The 16,349-nt window shown below is 40.0% G+C and overlaps 1 protein-coding gene across 6 annotated transcripts in view; it reads left to right on the plus strand.

The window, feature by feature from the left end:
- Positions 1-16,349, plus strand: part of tmem120b (transmembrane protein 120B) — a 69,906-nt gene that overhangs the window by 14,665 nt on the left and 38,892 nt on the right. For 5 of the 6 annotated variants that reach the window (XM_043715736.1, XM_043715735.1, XM_043715737.1 and 2 more), the window contains exons 3-4: positions 1,261-1,377; positions 15,578-15,637. In XM_043715736.1, coding sequence (XP_043571671.1) covers positions 1,261-1,377; positions 15,578-15,637 — 177 coding nt within the window. The remainder of the gene's footprint in view (positions 1-1,260; positions 1,378-15,577; positions 15,638-16,349) is intronic. The other variant, XM_043715741.1, reaches the window with a different exon arrangement.

Below are 16,349 nucleotides of genomic sequence, written 5' to 3' on the forward strand. Positions count from 1 at the left end.
CTTTGCAGGTGTGTGACGTTGAGTCAGAGGTCCGGAACAAAGAAAACACGTCCCCTTTATATAGGTCAGTTGGTCATGCTCACAGATACTCTGGCCACTTCCCCCATAGTCACATGCCACTCAAGACAACCCTGACCACCCCCCCCCGTCACTCCTTCACAGTCACATGTTACCCCAGATACAGTGGTTGGATGAGATCCTCCTCAGAGATAATGTAAGTGCCCGAATCCTGGGGAATCATCATGCAGACTATTTCCAGACTCCGTGATTCCTTAAGACAATGTAGGTGTGATATACCTAGCTTTGAGGGATGGCTTATGAAAGCATTTCTGAATGGAAGAGATTGAATTATAGTTTAATTTGATAATAGTACGGGAAGTAGCAGCAAATGACTAATTGGAGTGGAGGTCATTTGCATGACTGTTGCCCTACCCACTTCCAGAATGTTCATGCAGTGCAGTTTAACCCTTTAATATTACATTAATGCCCAGAGAGTTATTCCCATTTAATCTTTTAACATTACACATTTCTGGCAAGGCTATCATTTATTACCCATTCTTAATTTCCCCAGGGTAGGGGAGTCATTTAACTAGAGAGCATAGGTTTAAAGTGAGAGGTGAAAGATTTTAAAAGGGACCTAAGGGGCAACCTTTTCAAAAGGTGGTGTGTATGGAATGAGCTGCCAGAGAAAGTGGTGGAGGCTTGTACATTTACAGCATTTGAAAGGCATCTGGATGGGTATATGAATAGGAAGGATTTAGAGGAATATGGGCCAAATGCTGGCAAATGGGACTAGATTAATTTAGGATATCTGGTCGTCATGGATGAGTTGAACCAAAGGGTCTGTTTCCATGCTGTAAATCTCGATGACTCTATTATTGCCCTTAACAAGGCAGATGCAGGGTGAGTTCCAAATAAAGTGCACTGAATGTGAACATGCTGAGGCTATATTAATCATATTACAAAGCATTGGCTCAACTGTTGTAATGGGAGGTAAACAAAAGAAAAACTAACTCTTTGCATCTAATAATTTCACCTATTTGAAGTGTTTTAGAAGCATTTACATTTCACCACTGAACATAAAGTGCTATAGTTACATGGTTCCTTGTCACACAAACTTTCAGATCTTTTTTTGTCAGAAGCCACTCTTATTCCTGTATGTAGCTAGAAACCATATACCATTGTAATAACTTACTTATGTTTCTTTATCAGGATGTCTATCTAACATGTACAACATATTAAACATTGCTTTTCACATAGGTATAAACATTCTGCTAATGTAGAAGAAGCTGAAGTTATACAGAAATTTAATAATGATATCAAAGAGCGACGCAATGTTTTCTTTGAAATGGAAGCGTTCTTGCCCAAGAAGAATGGGTATGTTTTGTTTTTGCACTTTATTTAAAAATTCTCTAAAAGTAAAGTTTTTAGAAGGCAACATTGACAGTATGGACTGGCATCTATTTTTTCACAAAGTATGATGGCTTTTAATGAAGCGGGCAAGGGTCAACAGTACATTTTTTTTGTGGGAGAGAGGCTTCACACAGCAACCTGGTGTTTTATATTTATCATTTGACATTTTGTCTTGTCAGGTTAAAGATTTGTGTTTGGCAATGTAGCATGTTCCTTTTAATGAGGACAGAGTCAGCAGCTATGTTCTGAATTGAAATACAGAACAAAACTCATCATGCCCAATTATAAATCTCAAACCTGGGGGAAATTCAAGATGGTGACAGTCTGCTGTGTTGGGCTTTGTGCCATACCCCAGGCAAGGTGGACTTCTTACCCCCCCTCCTCCCCCCAATTAGTCACCCCTGAGGAAAGTTTGCAGCATAAAGTAGCTAGAGCACCCAGACCCCTTTAAGTTAGGATTTGGAAGCTCTGGAGCTGATGTGAAGACATCTAAGGGAAAGGGATCTAGGGGAGTGCAGCAAGCAGGGCACTCCCCTGCCATGTCAGGCATACACGTAGCCATTACCTCTATTAACATGGCAGCCCCCTTGAGTTCAGTGGAGCAGCAGAATTTAATAACTGAGTTTGCAAAACTCTGTGGAAAAAGTTGAGGGAGCACAGGAACCAATTTACTGCCATGCTGACAAAGCATGAGCCGGAGATCCAGGCCTTGGATCAGCAGACGGAGGCAGTGGCGCAGAGGACCACGGCCTCTGAGACCACGACGGAGAACCCCGAGGGACACGTCCAAACCTTGGAAGGCCAGTTCAGGCCCTGCAGGAACAAGTAAACGACCTCAAATCCAGGTTGGCAAAAAAATCTGCAGAATCTGGGTTCACCTGAGCGTGAAGGTGAAAACGTCGCTGATTTCCTCGAGGGGTGGCTTCTGGAATTGCTGGGCCAGAAGATCGTGTCAGGACAGGTGAGTGGGGTGCAAGCCTACCAGACCACAATGTGCAGATCCTGGCCAGCCCAGCACCCCAACCTGATCCCAGTGCGACTCCAGCATTAAATAATAGAAACAGACTGGGAAGAGATCCACAGGCTATGGCTTTGGGCCATCGTTAAGAAAAGGAAGACTTTTTGTAAAGAAAAGGTTAAGAGATTTTTAAACATTTTGAGGTACCCAGCAGTGCTATGTTTCAATTATGAGGGAACTGTCTACAATTTTGATGGGGAAAAGTAAAAGAATTTTTGAACTCTATAAAATGATAGACTTTGGTCGAGGAGGAAAAGAGGCATATGGACAATGACATAATAACTTTTTGTATCTTCTGTCTCTTTGTTCTTCTCCCTTTTGGGGTCTCTGGCTTTACAGGTTTGGCATTGCTTTAGGGTAAAATCCTGTATGATTTATATTATATCTGGTGTTTGGAGGTTATTTTATTGCTCTGTTTTGTTGGGTGAGGGATGGTTACTCCTTTTTGATGTAAAGATGTGTGGGGTTGAGATGAGATGGGGTTGAGATGAGCTCTATTCCTGATGAAGGGCTTTTGCCCAAAACGTTGATTTTTCTGCTCCTCGGATGCTGCCTGAACTGCTGTGCTTTTCCAGCACCACTCTAATCTAGAATCTGGTTTCCAGCATCTGCAGTCCTTGTTTTTACGTAATGAGGAGGGGGAGGAATGGGCGTCTATTGTTAACTTGTAGGAGTGTAAATGGTTTCTTTTCCTTGCTTGGTTTTCGAGTGTGGCCTTAACTGGAGGGTATTACGATGTTTGGGAGTGAATGCCCCCTATGGGCCAGATGGGGGGAATCTCTGGGAATTATGCTTTTTGTGTTTATTTGTTTAAGTTAGGAGTAGATGTTAGTTTTTTTTAGTTTTAGTAATTTTGGTAGTGTTGGCAGGAATAGTCTTTAGATTTGATTAAAATCTGTTTTTTTTTCTCTCCACTTGTCACACACCGAATGGGCTTCTTCCTCTTGGGGGAACCACAGACTATAGTGGGTGGTCATGGCTAGCGATCTATTTGGGTGGTGCACTTGAAATATAAAGGGGAGCCGTGCTCCCAAATCTTAGGGTTGTCTGTCGCACTGTTGCAAGAAACACATTTGACTGATAGGCAACATCTGAAGTTACAGCAGGGGGATATGATAGGGTATTCTTTCTTTCCTTTTAACTCCAAAAGCAGAGGAGTAGCCATACTGGTACGAAAGAACCTCCCATTTCAAGTGACAGATCAAATTAAGGATGAGTATGGACAGTTCGTCATTCTCAACACGCTGACACAAATGTATGGCATCCTGAACCCCGGCGCATTACTGTACCCCAGCGCACCCTCTCAAATTTTTAGTTGATGCAGTTTCTTAAATTTAATGGCTCTTGGGGTGCGCTCTACGATTTATAGGAGGGGACTTTAATTGTCTGATGAACCTCTGGAGTAGACAGGATGCCAAGAGGACTGTTGGGTACACCTCTGCAGTCTACATAGTTAACAGACTTGTGTGAGGAGTTGGAGCTAGTGGATGTGTGGAAGTGCCTCAACCCAAATGGAAGGGACTTTATCTTTTACTCCAGCCCGCACAACTGCTGCACAAGAATTGATATGTTCTTTGTTATGTCAGTTTGTATGGACTTGGTGTCAGCCTGCAGAATTGGGAGCATAACTATTTCAGACCATGCAGCAGCATATTTAGATGTTAAGACCAAAGGTAGTGGAATAGGCGTGCAGCAATGGCTCATGGATCTGTTTCTCTTAAAAGATGACAACTTTGCACAGTATATTGCAAGGGCATTCAGGGCTCTTTTGGACATCAATCAGGGTACAGCCAGCAAGCCACCGGTGGTTTGGGAGACCACCAAAGCATTCTTAAGGGATATGATTATTTCATACACAACAACAAAAAAAGGAGACGGGAAAGCAACGGCAGATGCTCCAGGCCTGGCTGAAAGTAGCTGAAGCAGCATGTTTTACCAGATCTTCCGCAGTCAAATTGCAACGGGTCACTGCTCTCTGGACTCAATGCTCTCACAAGGTGAAGACAGGGGTCTTCTTTTGCAAAGCAAAGGCTGTTTAAGTATCGGGAGAGGCCAGATAGATACCTGGCTAGGAAGAAAAGTCCTCCACAGTCCATTGTGTCTATCAGAGAGAGTACTGGTAAGGTTCCTTGTGAATTGAGGAAGATCAATGCAGGATTCAGAGTTCTATGCAGAGTTATACCAATTGGCGGTCTGTGGGGATGGAGATGTGAGAATGGAATCCTTCTTTGAAAACTTGGACCTCCTGAGTATAAGCGCAGATCAGGCCTCCCTGTTAAATTCACCTCTGATAGTGCAGGAGGCGATTAAGGCAGCTCCAAGGTGGTAATGCACCTGGCCCAGCCTGATTCCCAACTGAATTTTAAAAGGAGTTTGTGCATGTGTTAACTGAACCACTGCTGGGGATGTATACTCATTCATTATAGGCAGCACTGTCCTCCACCCTTCCTTAGGGAGGCTAATATCTCCCTCACCTTAAAGAAAGGGAAAGACCCTAAGGATTGTGCATCATATAGACCCATCTCGTAGTTTAATGTGGATTTTAAAACTCTATCAAAGCTGTTCTGAGACTGGAGAATGTGTTCTCCGTTATTATAAAAAAAGGACCAGATGAATTTTGTCAAGGGCTGCAGTTCCTCCAATAATATCAGGCAGGTGTTGAATACAGTGCAAATATGTTAGCAGAGAATGATTCCAGGTTTGGTGGTCTCCCTGGATGCAGAAAAGGCCTTTGACCGGATGGAATGGTCGTATCTCTTTGCTGTTCTAGATCATTTTGGTCCAGGGAGGGGCTTTCGCCAGATGGGTGGCGGTGTTATATAAAAATCCCAAGGCAGCAGTTGTACTCTGTCACCGCTACTGTTTACCTTGGTACTTGAACCACTGGCTATCCGAAAAGACCCTGAAATAACAGCACCAACACAAAATCACTCTATGCAGACGATGTCCTTTGGTTTTGGCTAATCCCGAAAAATCCATACCCTAGTTAATACAAAAGATTAAATTATTCGGTAGCTTTTCAGGCTACAAGAGAAATTTGACAAAATCGGAAGTTATGTCCGTGGGGTGGCATCAGAGGTACTGAAACTGGAGGATGGAATGGAGTTTCCTTTTTAAATGGTCACAGGTTTTCTCTATCTGAGGAATTTTTATTACCCCTCGCTTCTGGCAGCTGTACGGAGCGAACTTTGTGCACCTGTTAGAGAGGATAAAGCAGGACTTGCAGCAATGGGAGGGACTACCCACATTGTGGCTAGGCCGCATAGCCTTGATTAAAATGAATGTTCTTCCTCGGTTATAATCCTATACGGATGTTCCTGCTGTTATTACCCAACAGGTGCTGCGGCGGTTTGCGAGATGGCTTGGATCATTTACTTAGTGCCATAGGCACCGTTTAATTAAACTTCCGCAAAATATGGGGGGTGTGGACTTCTCAGATTTGAGGAGATATCAAATAGGCACCCTGTTGTCATATGTAGGCGAATGGATGCAAAATGACTCTTAAGTCGATTATGGCTTGATGTGGAGACCTCGCAGGTGAAATGTTCACTCATAAACTTACTGCTCATGGATAAGATGAGGTCGGTAGTTGAGCATTGTGAAAGTACGATTATCATAAATACGGTACAAGCATGGAGGATAATGTGGCAGAATGAGGGCAATTTGCTTAAGAGTTCGCCGTTCACCCTGTTAGTAGGAGCCCCAGGATTTAGACTGAGGTCAGTGGACGTGTGAGTTAGACTTCTTGAAGTTAGAGAGGTGTAGGGGTATTTAAGGACATATTCTACATTGTACACCTGGAGAGCTGCTGGGTCTATCATTTCTGGAAATGTCAGTGCAGAAAAGGGCAGTATCAGAGAAACAGAGGAAGGAGCAGTTGGGTTGGAGGTGAGTATAGAAATAGGGTGGGACAGGGCAACAAATATTTTTAATCAACTTGCGCAGACATGTTGTGACACATCTCACTTGCAGTTGGGACTTGAATCCAGCCCTTCTGGCCCAGAGGCAGGGACACATAAGAGCCCTAAGGTGACCAATGCATTCATAGACATTATGGAGAATGAAAGCTAATATGAGCTTTAATGCTGAACATGTTGCACATGGTAAAATATGTTGGGCAATGAGAAATTTGAATACTACTTTTTGTGAATACCAAACACAAATTGCTGTTTTTGATCATTAGCATTTAGCCAGTGCTGAAGTACTGAATTGCCTGATTTATGTTGAAATAATTACTTGGAGGGGAGTAGAGGTTTTATTTATGTTTGTATGTATGTGGAAGTTGATGCAGTTAAGAAAGAGAATAGGAACAAGGGGTTGTAGTACAAAGAAGGGAAGAGAATCTGTTGATTGGAGATGCACTGCTGCAATTGTAGTTTAAAAAAAATCACACAACACCAGGTTACAGTCCAACAGGTTTATTTGGAACCTGGTGTTGTGATTTTTTTTTTTAAACTTTGTCCACCCAGTCCAACACTGGCACCTTCACATTGTGGCATTTATGTACAAGAAAAATATAGCATTGAGGAAGTTGGTGGGGTGTAGTAATGTGACTGGACTAACAATCCAAAACCCCATCCTCATGTTCTTGGGAAATGGTTTTAAATTGCACTTTGGCAGATGGCGAAATATGAATTACTGTATATACTCGAGTAATAGTCCATCTTGTGTAAAAGTCAGCCTACTATTTTTTGCCAAAAATTGGAATTTTCTATATCTTGTGTAAAAGTTGACCCTAGTTCTGTTAACAAATCAACAGCATTTTATGCGTCAGTGAGCCGGTCATTACACTCCGGTCCAGGTTTCCAATCTGCCGGTCCTCCTGCTCTGTACTGGGTCTTCCGGTCCATCAGCTGGTGCGCTTTGCTCTGGGTTTTTAGAATTGCCATAATTCATTGTTTGTTTTTCTTTATTTGTTTACAGATCAGTTAGGCTTCTGCTAATGATGGTATGAGTTTTGACCGGCATGAGGTTTAGGCCACTCACTATTAGTATCCATGTAATAGTCGATCCCATAAATTTAACCTTTTTAAAAAGTAGTCAAAAATTCAACTATTACTCAAGTATATATGGTAGATAAAATGTGGAATTAAGAGTTGGTTTAACTAACTTTTTTGTCATTATTGAACCAGATAGGTTTTTAAATGTCATTAAGAGAAGAAAATCTGCCATTCTTACTTACCGAAAATCTAGCTGACATGTCACTTCAGACTCTCAGCAATGCAGTTAATTCTTAACTGCCTTCATAGATAACAAATGCTATCTGTAACTGCTGACCAGCAATCCCCAGATCCTGTGAATGAATAACAGTAATTTAAAAAAAACTGGAAACGTGACCGGCCACAGTTGCCAGTAAACAATGGCAGATGCTTTGGCGGAAATCAGCATGACTAACCCATCAAAAAGAATGTCTGAAGTTCACAGTTGCGGCAAATATAATTCATGACTTTGGCTTGAGCCATTTCAGCCTAATTTAAGAAGGATGGATGCTGTACTGGAGAGGTTTAGAGTAGGATATTGTTGAAGATATGGACACAGAGTTGAGAGGCACCTTGAAGGACCTTGATTCGAGTGGTAATACTCCCATCAGGATGCCTTGGGCTCCAGCGCCATTCTGAAGAATTTAGACTGATATAAATGTAGTATAGATGGACTGTGATGAGACTTTAAACCCATGTTCCGATTGCCCTTGAATGAACGTAGAAAATCCCATGACAACTGAGAAGAACCATGTACCGGTAATTCAAGAAATAGCCTGGCTAAAATTTTAACTTTCAACCAATTACATTAAAGTAGATTATTTGGTCATTAATCTTAATGTTGTGTGTCTTGGTGTTGGTTATTGCATTTACCTTCAATATTATAAAACACATATGGTTCATAAAACACTATGGGATGTCCGGAGAGTATGAAAGGCTTGATATAAATGCAAATTTTTGTTTTCTTTTTATAATATGGAAATGAGGATAGAAAACAGGGTGATAATTGGAGAGGCTTTGGATTAGTTTCTTTTGAGGGGACCGAATTATAAAAGGATAACAAAAAATGGGAACGTAATTCTTTACTTTCCTTTATTATCTAGCATGGGGAACAAAGAGGATTGAATGGAAAGGAATGGAGGGTAATGGGAGGCAATTTGTCAAATATTTAAATTCTGGCACAGGAACACTGTCTAGGTTAGTGGTTCCTAATTGTTTTCAGTATCTAGGTACACTTTGATATGAGAGACAATTTCACAGCACATCCAACTTTTCAGCTGAATTGATTACTCATAAACGTGGCATTTACTCTGCCATAGTGGGAATGGAGGCACTGGATGTGGTTAGTGATGCCCCCATGTAGCCTCATCACTACGTGTCCACCTAGCAGCAGTTGCTATGTTTCCCAGTCCCATAGACTAAGCCCGGTCTTCAGTGGTAGCAGCTATACCACACCATGCAGTGCTCGGTGAGGCAGAGAACTGAAACCCTCGCCCCGAACTCTGCTCCAACAAAGGGCCAACTCTGCAAACTGCAGCTCCCGCACAGTGTTTTCAAGCTCTGTTCAGACACGGCCCTGACAACCTGCAGTATCAATGGTGCACAATCTAACTAGCTCAGCCCAGCAATGCCCAAATGTGATAGACTCACCGTCCAGTGCACTGATTGATGGCTCTGTTCACCAGACACTTTGAGCTATTCATCCCACTCCATGATAGAGATGCCTGGTATCACTAGATACTGCCTTCAATGATAGACACTGAAAGTCTAGGGAAGATGAGAAAGCACAGACCCAGTCTCAATTCTCAAGTAGACCAGTGCTGCTTCCCAAAAAAAGTTTTGTGGCAAATGGCTCACCTTCTCTCAACACACTGATCGAAGACAACTACTCTAGATATTGTTTCAGTGGTATGGACATGCCTGTAGAGAAAACTAGGACTGAGTCCTTTTCTGTTACAAACCAATATTCATGTATGCACATAGCCACACTCATTTCCACTACAATCACTAAATAGTTGTTGCAGATAGTCATACGGCATGGGAACACACCCTTCAGTCCAACTAGTTCATGCCGACCATAATCGCAAACTAAACTTGTCCCACCTGCCTACTCTTGCCCCATATCCTCCCAAGCCTGTCCTATTCATGTACCTATCAAAACGCCTTTTAAAAGTTGTGATTGTACCCACATCCACTACTTCCTCAGGAAGTTCATTCCACACTCTAACCACCCTCTGTGTTTTTAAAAAATGAATTGCCTCTCGTCTTCTAAAAGCTCATTTAAAAATGTGCCCCCTTGTCTTAAAATTCCCCATTTTTCAAAAAAGACAACTACCACTAACTATCTATACCTCTCATTATTTAATAAACTTATATTAGGTCACCTCTCAACTTCCTATGCTCCAGTGAAAAATGTCTCAGCCTTTCTTTGTAACTCAAACTTCCATAACTGGCAACATCCTGGTAAATCTCTTCTGAACCCTCTCCAGCTTGATAATATCCTTCCTAATAACTAGGCAACCAGAACTGGACACAGTATTCCAGAAGAGGTCTCACAATGTTCTGTGCATGCTCAGCATGACTTCCCAACTCCTATACTCAAAAGAACTGAGCAAAGAAGGCAAGTGTGCCAAATGCCTTTTTATCCACCCTGTCGCTGTGTGATGCAAGCTTCAAAGGATTATGTACCTGCACCCCAGGTGTCTCTGTTCTACATTGCCCAAGACCCTACCATTAATTGTATAAGTCTTACCCCTTGTTTGTTGTACCAAAATGCAATACCTCACATTTATTCAGATTGAACTCCATCTGCCATATTTCAGCCCATTGACCCATTTGATCAAGATCCCCTTGTAAATTTAGAAAACCTTCTTCACTATCCACTATGCCACCAATTTTGGTGTCATCCACAAACTTACTAACATACTGCTATATTCTCATCTAAATCATTAATATAAATGACAAACAAAACAGGACCCAGAACTGATCCCTGTGGAACAGCACTGGTGACAGGCCTCCATCTGAAAAGCAACTCTTCACCATTACTCTCTGTCTCCTGCTGTTAAGTCACTTTTTTGTCTCCAATTGGCGAGCTCACACTGAACCCCATGTGACCTAATTTTACTAATTAGCCTACCATGCAGAACCTTGTTGAACGCTTTGCTAAATTCCAAGTAAACAAGGTCTACTGTTCTGCCCTTGTCAATCTTTTCGGTAATTTCCTCAAAAAACTCAATCAAGTTTGTGAGACATGATTTTCCTCACTCAAAATCATGCTGACTATCCCCAGTAAATCTTTGCTTCTCTAAATGTCCATAAATCTGATATTTTGTAATCGCCTCCAACAAGTTACCCACAACTGAAGTCAGACTCATATGTCTATAGTTTGCCAGTTTCTCCTTACAACATGACTTAAACAAAAGTACAATGTTAGCCATCCTCCAGTCGTTATGCACCTCACCAAATATTTCTGCAAGGTTCCAACAATATCCTCCTTTACTTCCCACAATATTCAGGGGATACGTTAAATCAAGTCCTGGAGATTTATCCACCTTAGCAAGTTTTGAAAAGATTTGTAGCTCAGGTCGAGGTTCTGATTGTAGGTTTGCTCGCTGAGCTGGAAAGTTCATTTTCACTTTATTAGGTAATATCATCAGTGAGCCTCAAGATGAAGCACTGGTGCTTTGACCCACTTTCTGTTTAACACATTAACTTGGATTCCACTTACCAACACCTGAGAAAAAGAACAGGAAACAACATCACCATAGGAAATGATGACACCAACCTAAAGAAACCTAAACACATAAATAAAAAGTGGGCCATACCACCAGTGCTTCATCTAGAGGCTCACTGATGTTACCTGTTATGTTGACAAAACGTCTGAAACCGAACCTTCCAGCTCAGCAAGCAAACCTACATCCATTTATCCACCTTTTTATATTCTCTAAGACTTCCTGAACTTCCTCTTCTGTAATGTGAACTATTTTTAAAACATCAAAGTTTATTTCTCTGCATTCTCTAGACAAATTTCTTTCTTTCTCCACATTAAAAACTGATGCAAAATATTAATTTAGTATCTCTCCCATCTTCTTGGGTTCAACACAAAGACAATCTCCTTCATCTTTTAAGAAGTCCTTCTCTTTCACTCTCTCTCTTAATGTATTTGTAGAATCTCTTTGGATTATCCTAAAATTTATCTGCCAATGCTATCTCATATCCCCTCTTTGCCTTCTTGATTTCTGTCTTAAGAATGCCCCTACACACTCTATATTGATTTAAGAGTTTCAATTGAACCAAGTTGTCTGTATCTTAAAAAAGATTCTATTCTTGACTACAACTTCAATATCTTTATTCATCCATTGTTCCTTAATGTTCCCAGGCTTACCCTCACTCTCTAGCAGGAACATAATGCCTCTGAACTGTCGTCATCACACTCTTGAAAGCCCTCACTTGTCAGATGTCCTTCTTATCTATGAACCGTCTATTCCAATCAACTTTTTGAAAGTGCTTGACTTGTACCAAATTTGCCTTACTCTAATAAAAACTTATAACTTTTTATGGCAGGCTTATCCTTTTTCCATAGCCATTTTAAAGTTAATAGGATTGTGATCACTAGACCCAAAGTGTTTCTCCACTGTTATTTCATTTGCCTGCCCTGCCTTTTTGTCCAAAAGAATTTATAGTTTTGCTCCTACTAGAGAAGGAGCCTTCATATATTGATAAAGAAAATTTTCTTGAACACATTTGTCAAATTCTTCACCATCCAAACCTTTAACACTATGGTAGCCTCAGTCAATGTTTAGAAAATGTAAAATGTTCTATTTTTCCACCTTACGATGCTTGTATATATCTCAGATCTCCCTGCGTATTTGTTCCTCAATTTTGCTCTTACTATTGGGGGACCTTATCGTATGAGCTCGTCATGGTGATCTTTCTTATTTCTAATTTATACACTTATGTTTTCACTGGATAATTTTTCAGAAATATCTTCTCTAATTACTGCAATAATGTATTCCTTAACTAAACCCCTGCCCCACCCCATCTTCTTTCCTATCCTTCATATAGAATCTAAAACCCAGAACACTGAGCTGCCAGTCTTGGCCATCTGTCAGCCAAGTTTTTGTAGACATTCCAATCCTGTGTTCCTAAGCATGACCTGAGTTCATTAGTCTTATCTGTAAGACCCCTTACATTGAAATAAATACAATTTTAGCTGAGTCGGGAATTGAACCCGGGTCTCTGGCGCTGCGAGGCAGCAGTGCTAACCACTGTGCCGCCCATAGCATGACCTGAGTTCATTAGTCTTATCTGTAAGACCCCTTACATTGAAATAAATACAATTTTAGTTCTTCCAAGTTACTACATACCCCTACACTCTCTTGCCTGTCTTTTCTAATTGATGTGCTCTATTCATCAATCTTTCCCATCAACTTTTCTATTTACACTGCTACTTAGAATTCCTTCACTCCCCATCTTTGTCAGTATAATGTCTCCCTTAATGGAATGAGCAAATCTCCCTGCTAAGATACTGGTCCCTTTCCAGTTCAGGTTAGACCCATCCTTTTTGAAAAGTTTTTTTTCATCCCAAAAGATATTTCAATTGTCCAAAAATCTGAATCCATGAGTAATACACCAGCTCTTCAGCCATTGGTATACATAGGACCCTCGATTATCCGAACATCAGATAATACAGCAAGATCGCAAGGTCTTGATACTTGGCTAAACTGTTATCTGGCATTCAATTATCTGGAATTTAATTAACCAAATGCAATATTCCCTGCCCGTGTCCTTCAGATAATCGGGTTTAATCCTGTTTGTTCCTTCTCTCATTTTGAGTTGGCGTTGGAAGTAAACCAGAGATTACTACTTTTAAGGTTCTATTTTTTAAATTTCTACCTAATCTCTTAAATTCACTCTGTGCTCCTTTTAACTTTTTCTCCAAAAATGTTATTCCTACCAATATGTACAAGTTTTGGCAACAAACAATCCTAAACTTATGGTCACTGCCACAGAATCTATCCTGCTGACAGGAGAGTCCCCATAACTATAATTATATTAAGTTTTGTCAAACGCTGCTTAACATAAGAATCATTCCAAATATTCAAAAACTGACTGCCCCTTCCATTTTCCTCAGAGACTATCCCCTTCAACAGTTTCAAAAATTAAATATCCATTTGATAGAGGAATAGCCCCAGGAGACTTTTGAACCATCTTCTTACCTTTCCTGATTTGGAGATGCCAGTGTTGGACTGGGGTGTAACAAAGTTAAAAATCACACAACACCAGGTTATAGTCCAACAGGTTTAGTTGGAAGCATCCGCTCTCTGACCACAACCAGCTGATGAAGGAGCGGCGCTCTGAAAGCTAGTGCTTCCAATTAAACCTGTTGGACTATAACCTGGTGATGTGTGATTGTTTTTAAACTTACTTTTCCTGACAGTCACCCATCGATCTGACTGATCCTGCTGTATAATAACTTTTCTAAATCTACTTGCCATCTCACTGTGTATCTCCCACATATCCTTAATAGCATTACACCTAAAAACAATTTGCAATAACACCTGATATATAAAATAGATTACCTTTCATTACCAACAGAAAATAATGTCTATGTGTGTGTTAAAATCAACCACTTCGCTGTTGAACTGAATAAAAAACGACGCCTCTTCAATAAATTCCTTGAAGAAAATAATCTTCAACAGAGCTGACCATGTGTAGGACTCCCAAAGCAAAAACGCAACTCCTTTTTTTAAAAAAACCTGTTCGGCTTTTCAAAAAAAACTTTTGCAATGTGATAAAAACCTTTTAAGACACGTTTAGTTTTTGTTTCCTTACTGGTCCGGAGATGGGACAGTTGTAATGCTCAATTAGGAAGAAGGGTTACACCTGAAACGTTGACTTCTCCACTTCCTGACGTTGCCTGGTTTTCTGTGTTCTTCTTGCTTGTCTAACTCAGCATGTGCAAGCCATTCCCCTTTTTTCTTATTCTCTACCCCATACTGGTGTTTTTTGCCATAGAATAATGCAGAACAACTTGCATGCGCAACTATCAAAGTCGCGCTTCAAAAAAGCAAATGGGTGGAACTAGTAAAAAAATTTTTTCTTTAATTGTTTCATCAATTTATTGTGACGATACTGTGACTTTAAGAGGTGTAGTTTGTCAGTGTTTCTTTTTTATACGGAGAGAGGTTGAGACCCAGGTGCCAATCAGTTTGATCCAATGCAATAAAGTGAACAGCTTGTGAGGGCTGGGCCTTTTTCTTTTACAGTTGGAACAATAGAAGTAGCATGAAGGGGTGAGGGTCAGGTTCCCACAAAAGCAGGATTTTAGTTTAACTTTCAGTAGCTGTTGGAGTCTGAAAACTGCTATACATTATCTCCCTGCTACAGTAAAACCCTTGAGTTTTCCCTGTCTCAGAATTTTCTGTTAATGTTCTTTCCTCCTGGACTGGAGAAACGTTGCATGTGAGACAATTTATTTTACTGAATTTACCTCTGCCAAGGGTGCATCTATGGGAAGTCACTATCTTGGAATTGTTAGTCAGTGGTAGTTAATATATTATCTTAAATATTTCAATGGAGTTATAATTAATCTAATGTTTTTATTTGTATTTTGTTTGTATTTTAACCATAGTGTAAGAATAAAGTGTGTTTTGCTTCAAGTCTGGCAGTTTGACCAACTGAATTGTATCTAAAACACAATGTGGTGCATTTGCCTTTAAAAATATTTGGGGTCTAGGCTATCTTCTTAGTATACTTTTGAGGGAGTTTGGTCTGGACTATAACAATATAAATACCTAATAACCCCTCAAAATCTGTGTTAGATTGGAAATACAAACAAAAATTTGGATTTCTGATTCATTCTAATTTTCCAACTGTGCTACTAAATGGAATGACTAAAAGGATTCAGTTTTGCTTACTAAGTTGTTCTTTTCCAGAATGAATCTCACCATCACAAGGTTTTTCAGAAATCTTTTCCTGAAGTCTTATCTATAAGTCCAGTCAGACAATCTTTGTCCCAGTTGTGTAACTTCATGGTTTCTTACTCATGGAAATGTAAGATAATTTTAAATTGAACTCCAATTTTCTAGGAATGGTAAGATATAACATTTTTTAAAAATTCCAGATAATTAAACTGTATATATTTTTTAAAAATTCCTTCTTACAGGCTATACTTGAACTTGGTGCTTGGAAATGTGAACGTGACGCTTCTCAGCAAGCAAGCTAAGTAATATCAGTTTATGTTTTGGTCTGTTTTTCAGAATATATTCCAGCATGTTTTCCAGTGCTTATGACCAACTACTTTGCTTATCTGTTGACTTTGACTTTGAAAAGGATAGTAGTTTTTTTTTCTTCTTATTTGTTTTCTTCCCTTTTGTGAAAGTTCTAACTTATCTCAGAATATAATTCAATAGGTGCCAGCAGACATTGGCATGTTGTCCCAAGAAACTATTCTTCATTTGTTAGTAGAGAGTATGTCAACAGAATATTTAACTTCTGGGAACATTACAGTTGAACTCATATCTGTACTTACTCGGCGTATGTACTTTCACTTTACAGCTGTAAAGTGATCATAAGTAGGAATTCTGACCGTTTCCCTCATGCCCACCGATTCCATGGATTCTAAGATCAATTTATGTTCAAACTACCATGCCAGTGAGATCAATTTAACCTGGAACCTTTTGGTATGCTTTGTTTAAGTATTACATTTTTAATTGTTCAGTCTTCTGAAGAATTCCTTTAATTGGTACTAAAACAATATTTAGTAAATTTACCACCTTAATTACTAGTCACATTGAACACTTTTTTAGTTTTCACTTGTCTATTATGATGCTGGGATTTTCTTTTTAAAATTATACTGCCAAGTTAATTGTGAATTGCTTCCTGTAATTCATCTTTACATTTTAAAAATTGTGCAGAAAGTCCAGAAAATATATTAA

This window comes from Chiloscyllium plagiosum, chromosome 25, assembly GCF_004010195.1.
Source record: "Chiloscyllium plagiosum isolate BGI_BamShark_2017 chromosome 25, ASM401019v2, whole genome shotgun sequence".
NCBI classification, from domain to species: domain Eukaryota; kingdom Metazoa; phylum Chordata; class Chondrichthyes; order Orectolobiformes; family Hemiscylliidae; genus Chiloscyllium; species Chiloscyllium plagiosum.